This window comes from Salvia hispanica, chromosome 1, assembly GCF_029641045.1.
Source record: "Salvia hispanica isolate PSC_SH4W2 chromosome 1, Shi_PSC_v1, whole genome shotgun sequence".
NCBI lineage: Eukaryota > Viridiplantae > Streptophyta > Magnoliopsida > Lamiales > Lamiaceae > Salvia > Salvia hispanica.
The window spans coordinates 21,508,277-21,526,214 of record NC_142692.1 but is presented as its reverse complement, the minus strand read 5'-3'; the positions used below and the strand labels follow the sequence as shown (position 1 = coordinate 21,526,214).

At 34.8% G+C, this 17,938-nt stretch overlaps 3 protein-coding genes and 1 pseudogene across 3 annotated transcripts; 2 read left to right on the top strand and 2 right to left on the bottom strand.

Moving 5' to 3' along the window:
• The first annotated feature begins 3,208 nt into the window (after positions 1 to 3,208).
• Positions 3,209 to 4,609, top strand: LOC125221040 (protein NODULATION SIGNALING PATHWAY 2-like). The gene has a single exon (XM_048123166.1). The coding sequence runs from the start codon at positions 3,209 to 3,211 to the stop codon at positions 4,607 to 4,609; it is 1,401 nt and encodes a 466-aa protein (XP_047979123.1).
• Positions 4,610 to 4,899: 290 nt separating this feature from the next.
• On the bottom strand, positions 4,900 to 8,948 carry LOC125218122 (protein trichome birefringence-like 34). The gene is made up of 5 exons (XM_048119725.2): positions 8,462 to 8,948; positions 8,001 to 8,175; positions 6,617 to 6,813; positions 5,444 to 5,605; positions 4,900 to 5,303 (listed from the first exon to the last, which is right to left on the bottom strand). Exons 1-5 carry the CDS (start codon positions 8,854 to 8,856, stop codon positions 4,961 to 4,963), a joined length of 1,272 nt encoding a protein of 423 aa, XP_047975682.1. The 5' UTR covers positions 8,857 to 8,948; the 3' UTR covers positions 4,900 to 4,960.
• A 1,940-nt stretch (positions 8,949 to 10,888) lies between these two features.
• Positions 10,889 to 12,795, top strand: LOC125222322 (small ribosomal subunit protein eS4z). The gene is made up of 5 exons (XM_089063208.1): positions 10,889 to 10,976; positions 11,481 to 11,558; positions 11,638 to 11,818; positions 11,890 to 11,987; positions 12,179 to 12,795. Exons 1-5 carry the CDS (start codon positions 10,974 to 10,976, stop codon positions 12,608 to 12,610), a joined length of 792 nt encoding a protein of 263 aa, XP_088919334.1. The 5' UTR covers positions 10,889 to 10,973; the 3' UTR covers positions 12,611 to 12,795.
• A 3,306-nt stretch (positions 12,796 to 16,101) lies between these two features.
• On the bottom strand, positions 16,102 to 17,725 carry LOC148933434 (uncharacterized; annotated as a pseudogene).
• Positions 17,726 to 17,938: the final 213 nt, after the last annotated feature.

Sequence of the window (17,938 nt, the reverse complement as noted above, 5' to 3'; positions counted from 1 at the left end):
CTCATATCTCTTATACCTTTATGTGGATGATCATAATGTGACTGATATGAATACCATGCCTCATGTCTATTTTCATAGTGAAATGTTGCCTTTCAACTCATATCTCCCTAACTATTCATATTTTAGCCCTAAAAGTCTTTCTTTTTTTCTTCGTTTTTAAATCTAAGTATTTTGATGTACAGTTGAACTTGAATCTGTTAGATAAGTGTTTTCATTATTATGTTTTCATTGAGTTTGAACCTCAGTAGATTTCTTGAAGGAATTATGTTTGAGGATCAAATCATACATGATAGTACTACATATAAATAAGGGTTAACATTGGGGTGAGAGGGGAATCAATAATTGCCAGCAAATCCCAATTTAGGCATCTAATTTCTTTGCAATTTGTAAACGTACACAAGTATAATTAATTTTGAGAAAATAAATTAATTACCTTCATTTTCATTTATATTCGGTCATAGAGAGTCGGCAAACATATTCCACGAAAGATTTCAACGGATATGGTGGGGTTTATTCAGACATATTATATTAGGAAACATTGAAGATTAGATGATTAACCTTCTTTGCTTCGATTTTTCTCTCTCTTTCTTTTTCCGTGTAAAACAAACATTATAAAATATTTAATTATTTATTGTTACAGTAGATATCGATCGATATCATTGATTTTTTTCTCTGAAATTACGAGCCTGCTTCCCCCTCACTAATATAATTGTAAAAGTGGTAATCCCTCCAAATTCCAATCCAACAAAAATAAGCTCTTAAATTTTTTTCTTCGTCCAAAATTTCTTTGAAATAATATACTTTTGTCAAGATTAAATTATGTATAACTAATTAAGCCTTATTTATCATGTGTTCCTATTTTTGAGGCTGCATTTTGTAGTTGTCACAAAAAGAGAATTATTTTTAATGATCACTTTCAATCTCAATTTCATGGACATTAAATTAAACATGTCTTCTATCATAAGCCTTAATGTTTAATATTTATCTATTTCATGAAAACTACGACTTCATCTTATTCTTCGACTGACACGCGTAAATATTGAGCCCAACACATATGTGTGTGTGAGTATGTTGTCTTATTAATATAGGTTTTTAATCGTTGTTGAAAATTAATGCAATTCCATTGAAAAGCCAGTTTTTGGAATGTTGGGTTTGTTTTATTAGTATTTTAATTTTATTGAAAGAAATCAACAGTATATACATGTCCATACTTATGTATGTATGAGTGCTATTTATCAATTGATATGAAATATAATGAAAATCACTTTATCCCAAGTGTCTTTATAAGTATTTTATATAGATTGTCTCGTCCAAATTTCGAAAATAACAGGCTTCCAATTGTGCAATTTTAATCAATTCTTACTTAATACTTGTTCCAAAATGAATGAGATGTTTTGGTTATGAGAAAAGGGGTAGTATTTTTTTGGGATTAAACACACAAAGAAGATCAGCATCACTTGCAAATATAAATGAAGATCGAAAAATTGTAGATAATGGAGGTTGAATTAATGAATCAAGATTTGCAAATTCATTTATCCAACAAATTAGTAAACTAAAACTAACGACAAATTAAAGGCTGTATTTCATATCTTATCTTATAGAGTGACATTTGGCATAGTAGCTTAAGAATGGGACAACGGATGGCTGATTATGTGAAAATTAATTATTAAAACCCCCTTTTTATCCATTAGCAATCAAATTCAGAATTTGCTTGATAAAATATATGGAGTACTACATTATAGTACATTTTAAATAAATATTAAAACTATATCAGAATTCTTAAATACTCAAGTTCCGATTAATTCCAATTTAGCAGTTACTACTATAAGGATGAAAAGGAATTAACATCTGTCGTTTCTTGTCAATTAGAATAGATTGTGAAAGTCTGATTTAGATGTACTGATTAGTTTCACTATGGTTCAAGCATGATCAAATTTTTTATATATAGTTCCATGCAAGAATTAATATACATAAATGTTAATCACAACCTTGTAAAAGATGCGACAGCTCATCACAAAAATCATCGTTTTTAATTTTTAAATTCCGAGAGATTAGCATATGAATTGGAGGGCTAGCTATTGATAAGAACGAATAAAATTGTAGTCCATATATGTACATTATTTTACTCAGATTAAATTTCCAAGTAATCACTAAAAGCACCACATCACATCTTTTAATTATTCAATACTCCTAATCCTATATTAATTATTGGCCTAAAAAATATGTTTCAGTATATTTACTACATGTTATCATGTTCTGGTCCTCTGGTCAGGCCATTCAACTTCAATAACATATTTTCTCAGAATGAAAATGGTTATCAAAATTATATGGTTAATTAAAAGTGAAATCATTACAGAAACAATTCAACTGTGGTTCTGAAATTACAAAAATGGATTAAAATAGTATTACCTCTGTCCCATGATAAGAGTCTCATTTTGCCATTTCAGTCAATCCCACAATAAGAGTCCTATTTCACTTTTACCATAAATGGTAAGTAAGTCTCACGTTCTACTGACTCACTTCACTCAAATTTTATTATAGCACTAATATAAAAAAAAGCGGACCTCATATTCCACTAATTTTTTCAACCCACTATTTTTTACATTTCTTAAAACACACGTCTACACCAAATGTTACTCCTAGTATGAGACGGAGATTATATTTTATTGGCAATGAACCTTTAAACATCATTGTTACATAATTCCCTGTTAGTATAAAATTTCCGAAACTATTTGTAAGCAACATAAAACCAGAATAAATTGCTCTAATCCTGTCTTATCTGATTGACTACTAATTACAAAAGATATAATAATGGTAGGCATTTCTGATCATTTTCATGTCTACTTGTGATTTAACTGTATTATGAACTGCTAATCTAGCCATTGGTAAAAAGTTGATAGTGTAATGGAAGGGAATAAACTTGAAAGTAACAAAAAAGAAAAATTAAATATAAAAAGTAAACATCCAAGAATAATTCAAGAAAGAAAGAGGACTTCACCGGGAACCTTACCTTAATAAATTCCTTTGTAACATATGACCAACGGAGTAGTCTCTCCTCAAATTTATTTTATTTTTTGTGTCACCATCTTGATATCTACACATATATTTCTATATATATCTGTGTATAAATAAATGATTGATCATGCCTACTACCACACCTCAAATCTATCTCTTACTCTCTCTGTAAAGAGCCACCAAGATTCAAGAAATGATGATGCAACAGGAGCTGCTGCCAAGCTACAACTTGACATGCTCACCCTTTGATACAAAACTGATGTATGATGATCAAGAAATGGATCTTTGTGTGGTTGATGGTTGGGATTTTTCATCTTCATTCATCACCTCACCGGAAGACTCCTCTGTGATGTCTTCAGACTCATGCATCCGCGAAGCTGTGGTTGAAAACGAGTACTATCATGTAACGAAAGAATCGTGCAACGAGTTCCAAGCATGTTTGGACATGGAAGGATTGGAGACAATTTCAAGAGGTGACATTGAGAGCATATGTGAATGGATGAATGAAGAAGATGACACATCTTTGATCCATCTCTTGAGGGCGTATGGCGAGGCCGTGGAGAATGGGGAGGAGGAGCTAGGCGTGGTGGTTGTGGGGGCGATCAACGACAAGAGCAGCCCTGTTGGGAACACAATGGAACGCGTTGCATACAACTTGTTCGGGTTGAGGGAAGGGCATGGGGGGTACATGAGGGATGAGGCAGCGAAGAACCTGATAGCCGCGTTCAGAGTGATGTATCAGAGCCTCCCGGATGGAAGGGTAGCACATTTCACTGCGAACGCGGCTATTCTTGACTCCATCCCTGATGATGCAGGGGTGGTTAGGGTTGTGGACTTTGATATTGGAGAGGGGATTCAGTGGCCTCCGTTGATGGAGGCGTTGGGCCGAAAAGGGAAGGCCCTGAGGCTTACCTCACTAAGGACTAAAGAGGAATGCACTTATTCTTTTTGGAAATTTGAGGACACCAAGAAAATGCTTCTATCACAAGCCAAACAATGTGGGGTTAAGCTCCAAGTTGAAGAAAAGTCCATTGAAGAAATTGGTATTGAGATGATGAGAATGCAAGGAAGGGAATGGGTGGTTTTCAACTGCATGGTAGGGCTTCCACACATGGGGAGGAGACGGCCTAGAGCGAGCGTGGAAGGATTTCTAAACGAAGCCAAGGCTATGGTGGAAGGCTATGGGGGCATTGTGGTGCTTGGAGATGGAGAGGCTATGGAGAATTGTGGTGGTGGTTATGCCTCATATTTTGATTTTCTTCAAAGGCATTACCAAGCCGTGTTTGAGTCGCTTGAGAGGAATCTCCCGGTTTATATTTCGGAGGCAAGGGCCGCCATGGAGAGTCTGTTTTTGGGGCCTTTGATGTGTCCGGTTGCGTGGCTCCGGGACTGGGATGAGACAAGGAGAAGTTGCAATTTTCGGAAGGAAACTCGATTGGAAGGAAGGAAGCTTAGGTTGGAGAGCTTAACTGAAGCTAAGGAGATGGTCCGAGGGGTAAATCCGTATAGTGTTATGATCGAAGGTGTGAGCGATCACGAGATGGTTTTGCGATGGAAGGAGACAACACTAGTTCGAGTTTCTACGTGGGTGTGAACGACACCATTGGTATATACCTGCTAGCGCATGTTTGGTAGGGTAGATAACTCCTCTAAGGATGGAATTCTATGAACAAAAATGACATTGTTCATAGAATTCCATCCCTAAATGTATTAGTTGTTCTGATGATATTTGTATGATAGCTACTGGTTATGCATTTAGTATTCTACTATGGTCATGTAAAAATCCAATTCGTATCAATCTAATTCTAGCCCATTTCCTTTCCAAAAATTGAAAACAATTGACAAATCCTCCAAAACTCTCATGTTTATACATTTGATCACTGCTAAGACAAGAAACTTGCTTTGAATATAATCATTTTTTCCCCAATAATTCTATTACATTTGATTATGAATTCATAATGTAAGAATAAAGAATTTGATTCCAAACATCAGGTACTCCAGGTAAACACCAATGCAGACAATCTGAATAGCTTTTAGGGTCAGCTAATTGTGTTTGGGTTAGAGATCCATAAAATTGCTTATAAATAGATGGGTGAGCATCTTTTCTATAATCTGATAAATGTGTTATATTGAGGTATTGCACTCTCACTCCTCTCTTCTCCAACTTTTCTATGGTTGATTCAACTATGTGCATCATCCTACGATCTGCCATAACTCCCCAATATCCTTCATTCAGAATTGGCTCAGTTTCATTGTAGCAATGTTGTTGTACATCCCATCTTTCACCACTGCAATATTAGTATAGTCAATTAGTAGTAAGAAAAGTATTTTCGATAGATTTATCCAATGTTTGAGGTTGGGTCACATCATTTTTTCATGTTTTAGTAAGGGACACAAGTAGAACTAGAATGTAATTAGGATGACTTACAATGTATGAGTGGGAGAAAGACTCATGAAGAATAAATTTGTTTTAGTTCGATTAGTGTTGACCTCTAACCAATCTGACCATGTATTTAGAGCCATTTCATACAACCGCAGGTGATTGTGGACTTTCTTGTAAATTGCGTCGGAGCTCTCAAATGATCCCCACCTGAGTTTATATTGATATTAAGTAAAATATAATACTCTATACTATATAGTACTCTATCTATCCATGATTTAAAATTCCACTTTGACTCATGCGGATTTTAAGAAATATGAAGAAAAATTGGTTGAAAAAATTAGTGGGATGTATGTCTCACTTTTATATATTGATTTTATAATAGAACGTGTGAGTATAATGAGTTGGTGGAAAGTATGGTCCATCTACTGAAAAAGGAAAAAAGCAAATGTGAAAATTATTTTATGGACGGACTAAAATGGAAAATGTGGACATTATCTCCTGGACTGGACGGAGGAAGTAAAACAGAGATGGTTTGTTGACAATTTTTGTCATTTACTCGCATATGTAGACAAACAACAAGAGTTTGCAATAATGAGGATTGGGTAATTTTGATAAAATGTTAGATAGATAAGTAGGTAGCTGGTGAAAAAAATTGTTCCATGAAACAAAAAGTGTTAAAGAAAAGAAAGTAGCACAATTTTAATGGGCTCATAATGAAATCCTCGGTATGTGTCCCATTTTTTACTCGACATGATTTAAGAATACAATACTCCATCTATCTTATTAAAAATAAAACATTTTTTATTTGCATGTATTTCGAAAAAATAATATCACTAATAAATACTTAAAATGGAGAATAAGTAAAGTAAGAGAGATGATAATGTAGAGGAAAAAAAATAAAGTAAGAAAGAGAATAATGTAGAGAAATGAAGTAAAGTAAGAGAGAATAATAGGACAGACGAGTAGAAAATGAGTTGAAAAGTGGAATTTAAGTTCTACTATTATATGCATTAGGTTTAATATGAGTGAGAATGAATTAGTGAAATGTGAGGTCCTCTACTGAAATGGAAGACGTAATGGGAAGATAGATGGAGTATAATGAATGAGCTTTGAGTTGACCGATGTAAAAACCGTTGGCATAAATTGATAACACTGTATTACTATAAATTTATCTATTTCACTAGTTAAGCTACTAAAAAAAATAAATTGATAACTTACAAGATTGTCATGCTTGGCATAATCCACCACATATACGAATCAAACACAACTATGTCTGCGTCATTCCAATGTCTGGCGTGCTTTTCAATTGATGTAATCCTAACAACACGATCACTTACTTTGTGTGCAAATGGATGATCACAATTAGACTCGACTAGTAGTGGAGACCAATAAAACTCGATTGTTGCATTGTATTCCTTGGTCAAGGTAAGCAACAAAATTATTACTTTCAATTTCAATCACACATGTAAATATATGATAATGGAATGTAATCAAAATACTACTAACTATCTTAATATGCTATTTGCTAACTGAATCAACATAGTAATACTAACTATCTTAACATGCTACTGTATTTGCTAACTGAATCAACATAGTTTGTATTGACATACACATATCAAAATATTGATATTTTTAATATAATATGTTGATTAGCTAGCAAGAAGCACATTTATTAACTAGCACACTAACGCTATCCTCGCGTGCACACTATATTACTATAATTTAACCAGAAAAATCCATGAAAGTCTAAAACATAATTTGTCAAGTAGAGTTGATCTAACATGATATTTTTGATTCTATCAAACATGGCCCAATCTGACTAGGATGAACCATTTTAATTAATTTTATAACCACCCATAACCAACGGTTTTGGTTTAGCAAACTATTAGCAGTGGATTAGGTAAACCATTGCTTACTTTGATGGGAAACCACAACACCAAAAATGAGATTTGCGAATACTTTGAAAGGGTGCATTATGGTCAATAAGTGAAATCCTGTAAAAAAATCAAAAATAAATCTCATTTCTTTGATCCTTAGATTGGATGATTGTGATAATAATATTTGAGCTATATTATTACAGTAAAAGCGTTACATTATTAAACTAATACACGTTACATTATTAGCCGAGCTATATTATTAGACTGCACATTATACATTATTGGATGACATATGACATTCATCTAACGATTACAACACAAGATCCAATGACTGAGATTTGCTTTGATTTTTTGATAGAATTTCACTTATTAATCTGATCATATCCCTTTGAAAAGAATAACTTTTTTTACATAAAAATAACTTTAGTAAAAATCACTTGTCTCTTTTGTAATAATCATTTTATATCAAAATAAATTGTCATTTTTCCTTGAGAACGCACTATAAAGTTAAAGAAAATAACTTTTAATCATTATAATGATAAAAATAACAAATTTTACTTGCAGCAATAACCATTTATAACAAAATAACATTAATTATAAGAATAATAAATTTTAACAAAGTAATTTTGCATACAAGAACGAAAAAGTAACTTTTTCTTAAAGTAATTTATAGTGAGAAGAGAGTTTGCACAATAATTTATAAAGTGAGATTCAAGAGAACTTACTATAGCTTCAACGACAAACAAATTATCTCTTCTAACAACAGGTTGTAGTGAAGATTGACTGAGTGAAGACTCAATTAAGCAAAGCATCGATGTCCATTGATTCCTATTTAATGAATCTCCTACAAAGACTAGCCTTTTCCCGCGTATTTTCTCCAACAATGCCATACCATTGAACCTATGATTATCATCCCAAAAACAATCTAATTGTGATGAAATGTTAAAGAAATTACGTATACAACATACTTATATCAATTGGCTTGACAAAAAGATTAATACTCCCGTTGTCTCATAAAAATAAAACTTTTCCTTTTTGGGTTGTCCCATTAAACATGAAACATTTCACATTATCTCAATTTTTTCCTCTCTCTTCATTAAACTCACAAAACAACATTGCATAAAAATTTCATGCTGAAAGCCAAATGTTTTATATTTATTGGAACGTAAGCAAAAATATTTCTGACCTTGGAAGATTGCAACGATGAGGCTGCCATCTCCAATTCCGATATCTCATATCCTTTCTACCAAACTTCTCACAAGCATAGTCCCCCATCATGAAAGAGCATCGTCCGTCGTTGTACGATGCATTCCCCGTCTCATCGTAAATCCATTTCCCAGAAAACAAATCGCAGCTCGATGCAGTTTCATTAATATCACCACCCTCCTCGTACTTTATCTCCCCCACCAGTGATGGTGGCGGAGGACCGGCTTTCGGGGATTCCAGCTCACGGATGCTCCCGTTTTCTCCGGTCAGAAGAAGAGCGGCGGTGACGGCTAAAGATATGAGGAAGAGAGCGACGACAGAGTAGTGGGATTTGTTTCGGATTTTCGATACTCCTACATCCATTTTGTTCACCATTTCTCACTAACTCCTCTTTCTTTCTACAATGCTAAGTAAATTCAATAGTTGGTGATATACTACTAACTTATAAAGAATATTGTAGATTAAAAAATTGTTTCTATTGTCCTACACGATCATGCTGAGAAAGTCAAACTTAGGTGAGAACAAATCAATAATCTTCCACTAATTGAAATATTACCAACTACCTACTATAGATTATATGATTTTGGTAATATACCAGCTGTAATGGATGGAACGTGCATAATGCAACAAATACACATACCACACACAAATAATGAACTAACAGAAGTACATATTTATTTACATCCATTTTTATGCATTTGGTGTAACAAGACATCATATTTAAATCTACCTGTTTCGTGGATGTTGCAATATTGAGATTGGATTATATAATATGGGAAATATTGTAAAAATAGGTCAATCAATCATCCAAGAATATGTAGATGAGACATGATCGGGTTTTCAATACACTTTGCATGTGTGGACCTAAATGCGCATGCACTACATGTATTTTTTAAGGACACGAAAATTGAGATGCAATTACTAGCGTTTGAAATTTTTTAAAAATAACTATAATTTAGGATGCAAAAGAAAGTCTCCCTAAATAGAAGGTAAATTATCTTAACCTTTTGCTTTTTAGGATACTTTTATTTGTGTCCCCTAATTTTGATTGAGACAACAACAATAAGGACACTTTATGAAGCGTTGGTGGTATAATTAGACACGTAAATTATCGTCCTTACCAGCATTAAAAATCTCCTTGACCATTCTTTTTGTTATAATGATACTTCTAAACATCCAGACAAAGAGATCCTCATCAACTTAAACTCTATTTTGATTTCATATAAAAATGAGTCACTCACTTCCTTAAAGTCCTCTTAAAAGATGGCCCTCCAAAAGTATAAATAAGACAAAGATCTCGGTTCGATATGGGATAAGAATGACAACAACTACTATTTGCAATTCTTAAAATTATCACCAAAATAAATTTCAATAAGTGACATTTGAAGGTGTATTCATTTTACACTATGCACTTTTGAGAAAATTCATTATTTATACATTTTCTTCTTTTTTCTTCTTATTATTAATAACATAAAGAATTGCTACTATCAACGGAGTAACATATAAATGTGGATGAGCTAATGATATTCGGCCCGTTAATAAATAGGTTAAAACTTAGTTGGGCCTATTAAATGAATCCAGTATCCTTTTCAACTAAACCCAACAAAAACATATTGAGCTAATGACATTCGGCCCGTTAATAATAGGTTAAAACTTAGTTGGGCATATTAAATGAATCGAGTATCCTTTTTTTAAGCTGAAAAGTTGCATGATGGTTTTCATTGTTATGTTATACTCAATCGTCCCCTAAAAATAATCGTCCCCTAAAAATAGAAATTTTTTATCTAAGAAAATTTCATTCCCTCTAATTAGGTGGGATCCATATTTCACTCATATTTATTTCTATCTCTCTTACTTTACTAATTTTGTATTAAAATCCATGCCATTTCAAATGTTTCTATTTTTAGAAAACGGAACAAGCTTCTAAAAAAATGAGAAAATTCATTATTTATCAAATTACCAATTTCATTTTCTTCTTATTATTACTTCCCCCATACACGATAAATTGAGCACGTTAGACTTGGCTCGGATTTTTAAGAAATATAATGGAAAATTGATTGAAAAAGTTAGTGTAATGTGTGACCTATTAATTTTATAATAAAGTGTGAATGAGATAAGTTAGTGGAATGTTAGATCTATTATAAAAAATAATAAAAAGCAAGAGTGTAATTAATCATGAATGGACGAAAAAGAAAATTAGTCTCAATTAATTGTGAGAATGAGGATGAAGTTAATAGTAATACATAAAGAATTACTATCAACTAACATAAAAATGTGGATGAGCATAAGATATTCGGCCCGTTAATAAATGGGTTAAACTTAGTTGGGCCTATTAAATTAATCCAGTATCCTTTTTAACTAAACCCAACAAAAACATTGGAAATCCCAACATTACCCTTCCCGTAAATCATATAATTCCGTTAGGGTTTACGCTTCTTCAGTTGAGACAGAAGCAGAGGAGGCGCCGCCGTTCTACATCCACCACCTCCAACATGGTTTGTCGATTCCCATCCGTTTTACTCTTCCGATTTCACACATTAGCGCTGTTTGTTCATCTTTATGATTGCTAATTATTAACGATTTTCTTCACTGATTTTGTTCTGAATCTCGTTTCCCCAATGATCTCTTATGCAAATCTAGGCTTTCACTTCTGCGTTTCTTTCCGTTTTCTGTTTCAATAGAAATTGCAGTATTTTCAATCAATCGTTCAACTTTTTAGTTTAGTTTTCATGAAAAAGTATCAGTATTGTTACCCTCTCGGTAGTTTGATTTGAATAAATGTGAGCTTGATGCATATGTAGCTGTATTTTCTGATGAATCTCTGCTTATCCTGTAAAGTAAAGTTCAATTACTGGAAAAATTTTGATGAACACATCTCTTGATTAGATCTGTAGAAGTATGATTGTAATTTAGCTCTCTGTTTTACTGAAATCTGTATTTAAGGAATTGATCCCAAGAAGTATTTGGAAATATGTAACATTTATTTTGTTGCTAAACAGGCTAGAGGATTGAAGAAACACTTGAAGAGGCTCAATGCCCCAAAGCACTGGATGTTGGATAAACTGGGTGGTGCCTTTGTAAGTATATCCTTACATTTCATGAATGTGTTTTGCATTTAGTTTTAGTTTTGACATTTGGGTGAAAATGTGTAAACAGGCCCCCAAACCATCATCTGGTCCCCACAAATCGAGGGAGTGCTTGCCCTTGATTCTCATCTTGCGAAACAGGTTGAAGTATGCTTTAACTTACCGTGAGGTTATTGCTATTCTGATGCAACGCCATATCCTTGTTGATGGGAAAGTGAGGACGGACAAGACCTACCCTGCTGGATTCATGGGTATGCAATGCTCTTAATTCTTTGCGTGTTGGTTGTTGTTGTTTCCTGATATTGAAATTTTCTACTTTTAGATGTTGTCTCGATTCCCAAGACCAATGAAAACTTCCGTCTACTTTATGACACCAAGGGACGGTTCAGGCTCCACTCTATCAGGGATGAGGAAGCAAAGGTCTGTTTTCAATTTACGTTGTGGGTTTGGCATTTGCCTATGTTAATTTCAAGTTGGTATCTTATGTTCTCTTTTACTAATATTTATGGTGCCTGAGTTATATTTATGGAGCAATGGTTATGTATCTATAAAAATACTCAAATACCATAGGATTTCATTGTTGTTTGAACCACTTTTTCGTGCAATTGCAGTTCAAGCTTTGCAAAGTCCGCAATATCCAGTTTGGCAAGAAAGGCATTCCTTACCTGAACACTTATGATGGCAGGACCATTCGTTACCCTGACCCTCTCATCAAGGCCAATGACACAATTAAACTCGACCTTGAGAGCAACAAGATTACTGATTTCATCAAGTTCGATGTAGGTAATGTTGTTATGGTGACTGGCGGTAGGAATAGAGGGCGTGTTGGTATTCTCAAGAACCGTGAGAAGCATAAGGGAAGCTTTGAGACTGTCCATATCCAGGATGCAACTGGGCATGAGTTTGCCACTCGATTGGGCAATGTCTACACCATTGGAAAAGGTACCAAGCCGTGGGTATCTCTACCAAAGGGTAAGGGTATTAAGCTATCTATCATCGAGGAGGCCAAGAAGAGGATTAGTGCCCAAGCTGCCACAGCTTAGAGAGATACTTACCTCCTTGATGATTGGAGTAGTTTTTAGCTCTTGTATTTTGTTGATCGGCGCTTTTCTGAGATTTAGACATTCCTATCGAGTTGGCCTTGAAAAACATAGCATTAAGTTGCTTTAGTTGGATTTCTGAATTTCGGATCTATTTTATTAATGAAAAGTATCAAATTTTGGTTGCACCTTGCCTTGATTTTTATAGTTTGTATATTTTGTTAAAAGAATGTTATAGGTGTTTGTTAGCTCCTTAATTTTTTGATATTAATTCAACAGAAAGCAACTTCTCTATTTGAACCATGCCATTTCGATGCATAAACAATTTTTTTATGTAGGGGTGTCAATGTAGTATGAAATTTGAGTAGACTATAATGAATGTGCTAGGTATGTTTTTTGTTGTTTGAGATAAAATGATTTCGAGGTGTAATGAAAGTGTGTTATGTTTTGTGTATGTTTGCTTGATCTCCGTCCCCAAAAAATAGAGCACGATCACCATTTTTTGACGTCCATAAAAAATAGAGTATATTCATTTATGGAAAGTTTTCAACAAATAATGATCCTACACATCATTTCACTAACACTATTCTCTCTTACTTTTTTCCCTTCTTTCTTACTTAACCAATTCTACATTAAAACCCGTGCCATATACAAATTGCCATATTTTTCGTGGATGGAGAGAGTATGTTATTAATACTTATTTTTAGGCCTGTCAAATCGGGTACCCGATCCGAAAATGATTTCGGGCTACCCAGATACCCGAGTCGGGTATCCAGTCCCAAAAAATCGGATATCCAATCCCGATGTTAAATTTTGATTTTAATTTTGATTTTATTTTTTTAACAAAATTAACTACAAACTTTTAGAAATACAAATTTATAATAGTTCGAATTTGATACAAACTTGAATTAGTTCGATTAAAAGAGAAAAACTAATACAAATTTTTAGAAATAAAAAATTCTTAAGTTATAGCATCCATCATTCATCAATAATAAACATCACAATATTAACCCTAAATATGACTTAAGAGTGAAAGATTTTGGGACTAGATTTAATTATTTAATTTTTTAAATAATAGAATAAATACATAATTTATTAAATTTAAATTTTTTTTAAAAAAATCCGGTAATTCGGGTAATTTGGGTATAACCCGATACCCGATAATTCAAAAATCTTATACCCGAACCCGAAAAATCGGATATCGGATATCCAATTACCCGATATTTCGGGTTCGGATATTGGGTATCCAATACCCGATATCCATTTTAACACCCCTATTTATTTTCATCCATCTTTCCTAAGTTAATACACTGTCTATAATAACGTCTAATCTTTTTATTGCTGTTTTTTTTTTTTCTCTCATGCTTTTTTTATAAGACAATCAACTAATTAAGTTTAAGGGTTGCTAACACATGTTTATATGTTTTAAAATGTTAGATTTATGTTGTTTTGAATGCAAATTACGTGAATTACATGAGCTTTCGTCTATATTCCTTTCAATTGATTATGTAACTAAAAAAGTACTCCCTCCGTTCCATTGTAGTAGAGTCATTTTTCCATTTCCGTCCGTTCCATTATAGTAGAGTCATTTCTACAAAAGGAAATAATTAGGGCAGTTAATGACAAATTAAAGATTTTAATTAAAAACCCCTTATTACACTTAACAATTAAAAAAACAAAATTAAAAAAAAATGGAAAATGCGGAACCCAAAAGTCTAATTCATTTGCACAATACCCTTCTCTCTCTTAATCTCAAATCCTTCTCTCTCTTCGTTTGACTCTCTCCATCTCAAACCCTTCTCCCTCTTCATCTCAAACCCTTCTCTCTCTCAACCTCACCCAAAAATTCCGACGATTCGACTGTCGTTCTACTTAGAGAACTCCAATCTAACGCTTTATGTCACGGTCGCCTTCTCTCGCCTCCGCCGTGCCGATAAACCTGCGATTCCCAAGATGGTCAAACCCACGCAGCCCCCTCGCCGACGCATTGGGAAATTGGTGGCCGATCCCGCGGCAGAGGTCGTATTCGAGGAGGTTCCCGCCGCGGTAGAGATCGTGGAGCCTCCTCAGCCTCGTGATTGAGTCTGACAATATTTCCCCATTTCTATCCTAGAGAGAAAATGAGATATAAGGTTTGCTTTGGTGCTGATTTATTTCTGGGCTACTAGCGTTGGATCTTCCAGACTCCTTTTGCATGAGGTTATTAGTGTTTGTTTTATTTTTGTTTACAAATTTTACACACCACACCAGATTTTCATAAATGCCCACCATACCAATTGTAGCAATATACATTAGGAATATAGACTTCTAAATTTCAAAATCCAAACCAAGCTTCTAGCACTTTGAATTTCTTCCGATTGGATGATTTTGATAGTGTGTCGCATGGTCCTTGGTTGACACCAATCCTCTTTGATCTAGCCTCGGAAATGGATTTGGAAGGAACGGAGAGACTTGAAAGCAGAGCTGGCATTGGGCTTGGAAGGAACGGAGAGGCGTCTAGGAGGCCTGGCAGACTTCTCCTTGCCGGAGAGATCGAGAACACTCACACTCTTAGTTTTTTGCCTATTGAATCATTGATGAATGTAGCTATGCTTTCTCCCACTTTTATTTGTTTATCAATATCATTGAACTAGATTTGAGACCCCCCTATGTTCTAACAGAAATGAATCTGTTATAACCTGTTCCTTCGTATTTTTTGCAGGCTAACCTAGATATGAGCCCTATAAGGAGGTCGACGCCAAGTTTTTGATGTCAATGTGCACAAACAATTATTTGGGTGAGATCTTTCTATACTATCTTTCCTTGAACTGTTGTGTCCCTGGTTTAGAGGATAAAATTGTGATTTGCTTGAACTATGGTGTCTCTGCCTCATTTAATTTATGTGGTGTACATTGTGGGCTGGTTGCTTGGAAAGTTGTTTGGAGTTTTGTTGATTGCTGCTTAGTTGTTGGTTTATGTACATTTTTGGCTGGCTGTTGGCTATTTGTTGGGTTCTATGTATTGTTGGCTGGATGTTGGCTTATTGTTGGATGGTTGTTGATTGGTTAAGCATGTCATGTGTGTTATATGTGCATTATTGGGGGATTTTGTAAAGCTATTTGATGGGAAGTTTTTGTAAAGCTATTTGATGGGTGGGTTGAACAAGTTTTGCTTTGCCATTTCATGCCTGCATACAAAATAATTTACATTCAAAAAGTTTTACAAAAATATGCATGATTTATGCATTATGTTTGTCAACATAATGCAATACTCATGCAACCCTTTAGCTTAACAAAATCTAACATGCACCGTCATTTTTCACAAAAAAAACCACATAATGTGCATTGCCATAGCTTAAACCTCTTCAGTCTCTTCAACGTCTTCAGCCCCTTCAATCACTTTAGCTCCTTTAATATGCTCAGCCCCTGCAATCACTTCAGTCCCTGCAATATGCTCAGCCCCTACAATATTCTCAACCCTTGCTTCAGCCCCTTCAACGTTTGCAGCCACTTCAATCACTTTAGCCCCTTCAATATGCTCAGCCCTTCAATCACTTCAGCTCCTGCAATCACTTCAGCCTCTGCAATATGCTCAACCCCTTCAAAAACTTCAGCCCCTGCAATGACACCTGCCCTTCCTATCTGTTGAATACCCAAAGCTTGGGATATTATATGAAGCCCATCAGTACAACCCATAGTCTTCAAGTATTCAATTGCCTCAATGGCCAGGTCCACGGGAACCTCCAGATTGGTTGGAAGTTGGGCATATCTCCTGAGGCTCGCCTTTCCCATATGTGGGATTTTGTATTTGTTTTGTCCCTGGACCTTCATTATCTCCACCATACAGCCTTGCAGGGATAGGAAAACATTATCCAATGTCTGAGGAGCTAAATCATGGAAAGATTTCTCCACAGCTTGAACTAATTCATCTAAATTGTTGCATGCAGTCTGATGTTGCAATGACTGTATTGCCCTGAACCACCCTAAGTCGTTCACATTAGTGTCAGGTGAGTTTGGTGGTTGTTGAACTAGTGACATTGTGAACCCATTCTGATTGGCAGCCTGTATAAAATCTGGATCATCATTTGAAATGTGTGGCTTTGCATTATCTTGTTGTATCTTGATACACTTGGATGCCCCATCTGGCCATTTTGCCATGATGGCAGGGATTATCTGAGTAAATACATGAAAATGATTGAAATGGGGTCATAAATGAAACTGGAAATAAATATTCTTGCACATTTGCATTAAAATTAGTGGGTCATGAAGTTGTAGGCCCATTGGAATGCATTTAAAGTGTGCATATAGTAAAGGCATTAGGTTAATGCATACATACATTTGTTATTAGACAATCCTTGATCACAATCTTTGTGATACTCTCTATGGGCTTTGTCTCTATTGTGCCTGCGGGTCTATTCTTGCTTGACCTTTGGGCTGCAACTTGTTTTGTATAGGGAAAAATCCCAATTTTTCCGTCAAATAAGCATTCACCGTTTGATCCAAATAGTGGCCTGCTCACTGCACACATGAACATTATCTTTGAAATAAATTTCTTATTGCTACATGTCCTATGTGGTTCTTCCTCCCCTGGTGCGAGATAGTATCGGTCTGAACCTTTTGTGATATAAAACCATTTTTCATCAATGTGAATGGTATTGTGCATGTTTTTGAATATGATCCTATTCAAGATCATATCCAATTCTAATGCTTCCAAGCTGAATCTCATGCGTAGCAGCTTATTATCAGCTGATAAATCTGGCCGGTTGGCCGAAGTATGTGGCTTGATCAAACCTGCTTTGACCCATCTCCAAACTGTAGTTTTGGAACATTTTAACCTAGCACTCAAGCTCAAGAGGTTGCTCCTCTAAGAGTAAGGTAGGCTCATGAACAGATCAACATCGAAAGTAACTCTCTTAGGATAATACCTGGTCTTTTTGTTGTTTACCAACTGAATTGCCTGACCTGTAGCTTGTTGTTTTTTGGCAGCATTCCACAGCCTTGTGCATGATTGACATGAAATCTTGAACTTCAGTTGCGCCGCCTTCATCGTACCCCGGGGTGGTTTTCCATTGATGCACTTCCCGATTATGAACTGCACAACCTGGTTTTTAAACTCGGGACGGAATTCAATTCGAGCCATTTATTGCATTAAAGAAGTTATGAAAACTTGAGGTTGTTGGAGCATTGAATTTGAAGTATTGAATGTGAAGAAGTTGAAGTGAATGTATTTATAAAAGTTGTTGAACACAAATTTCAATGTGTATTCATTCACTTCTGCCGCCCATTTTTTGGTGGCAAAACTGGCGCCTCATTTTTTTGTAAAAATTTGATCTTATTTTCAGTTTCCAAGAGT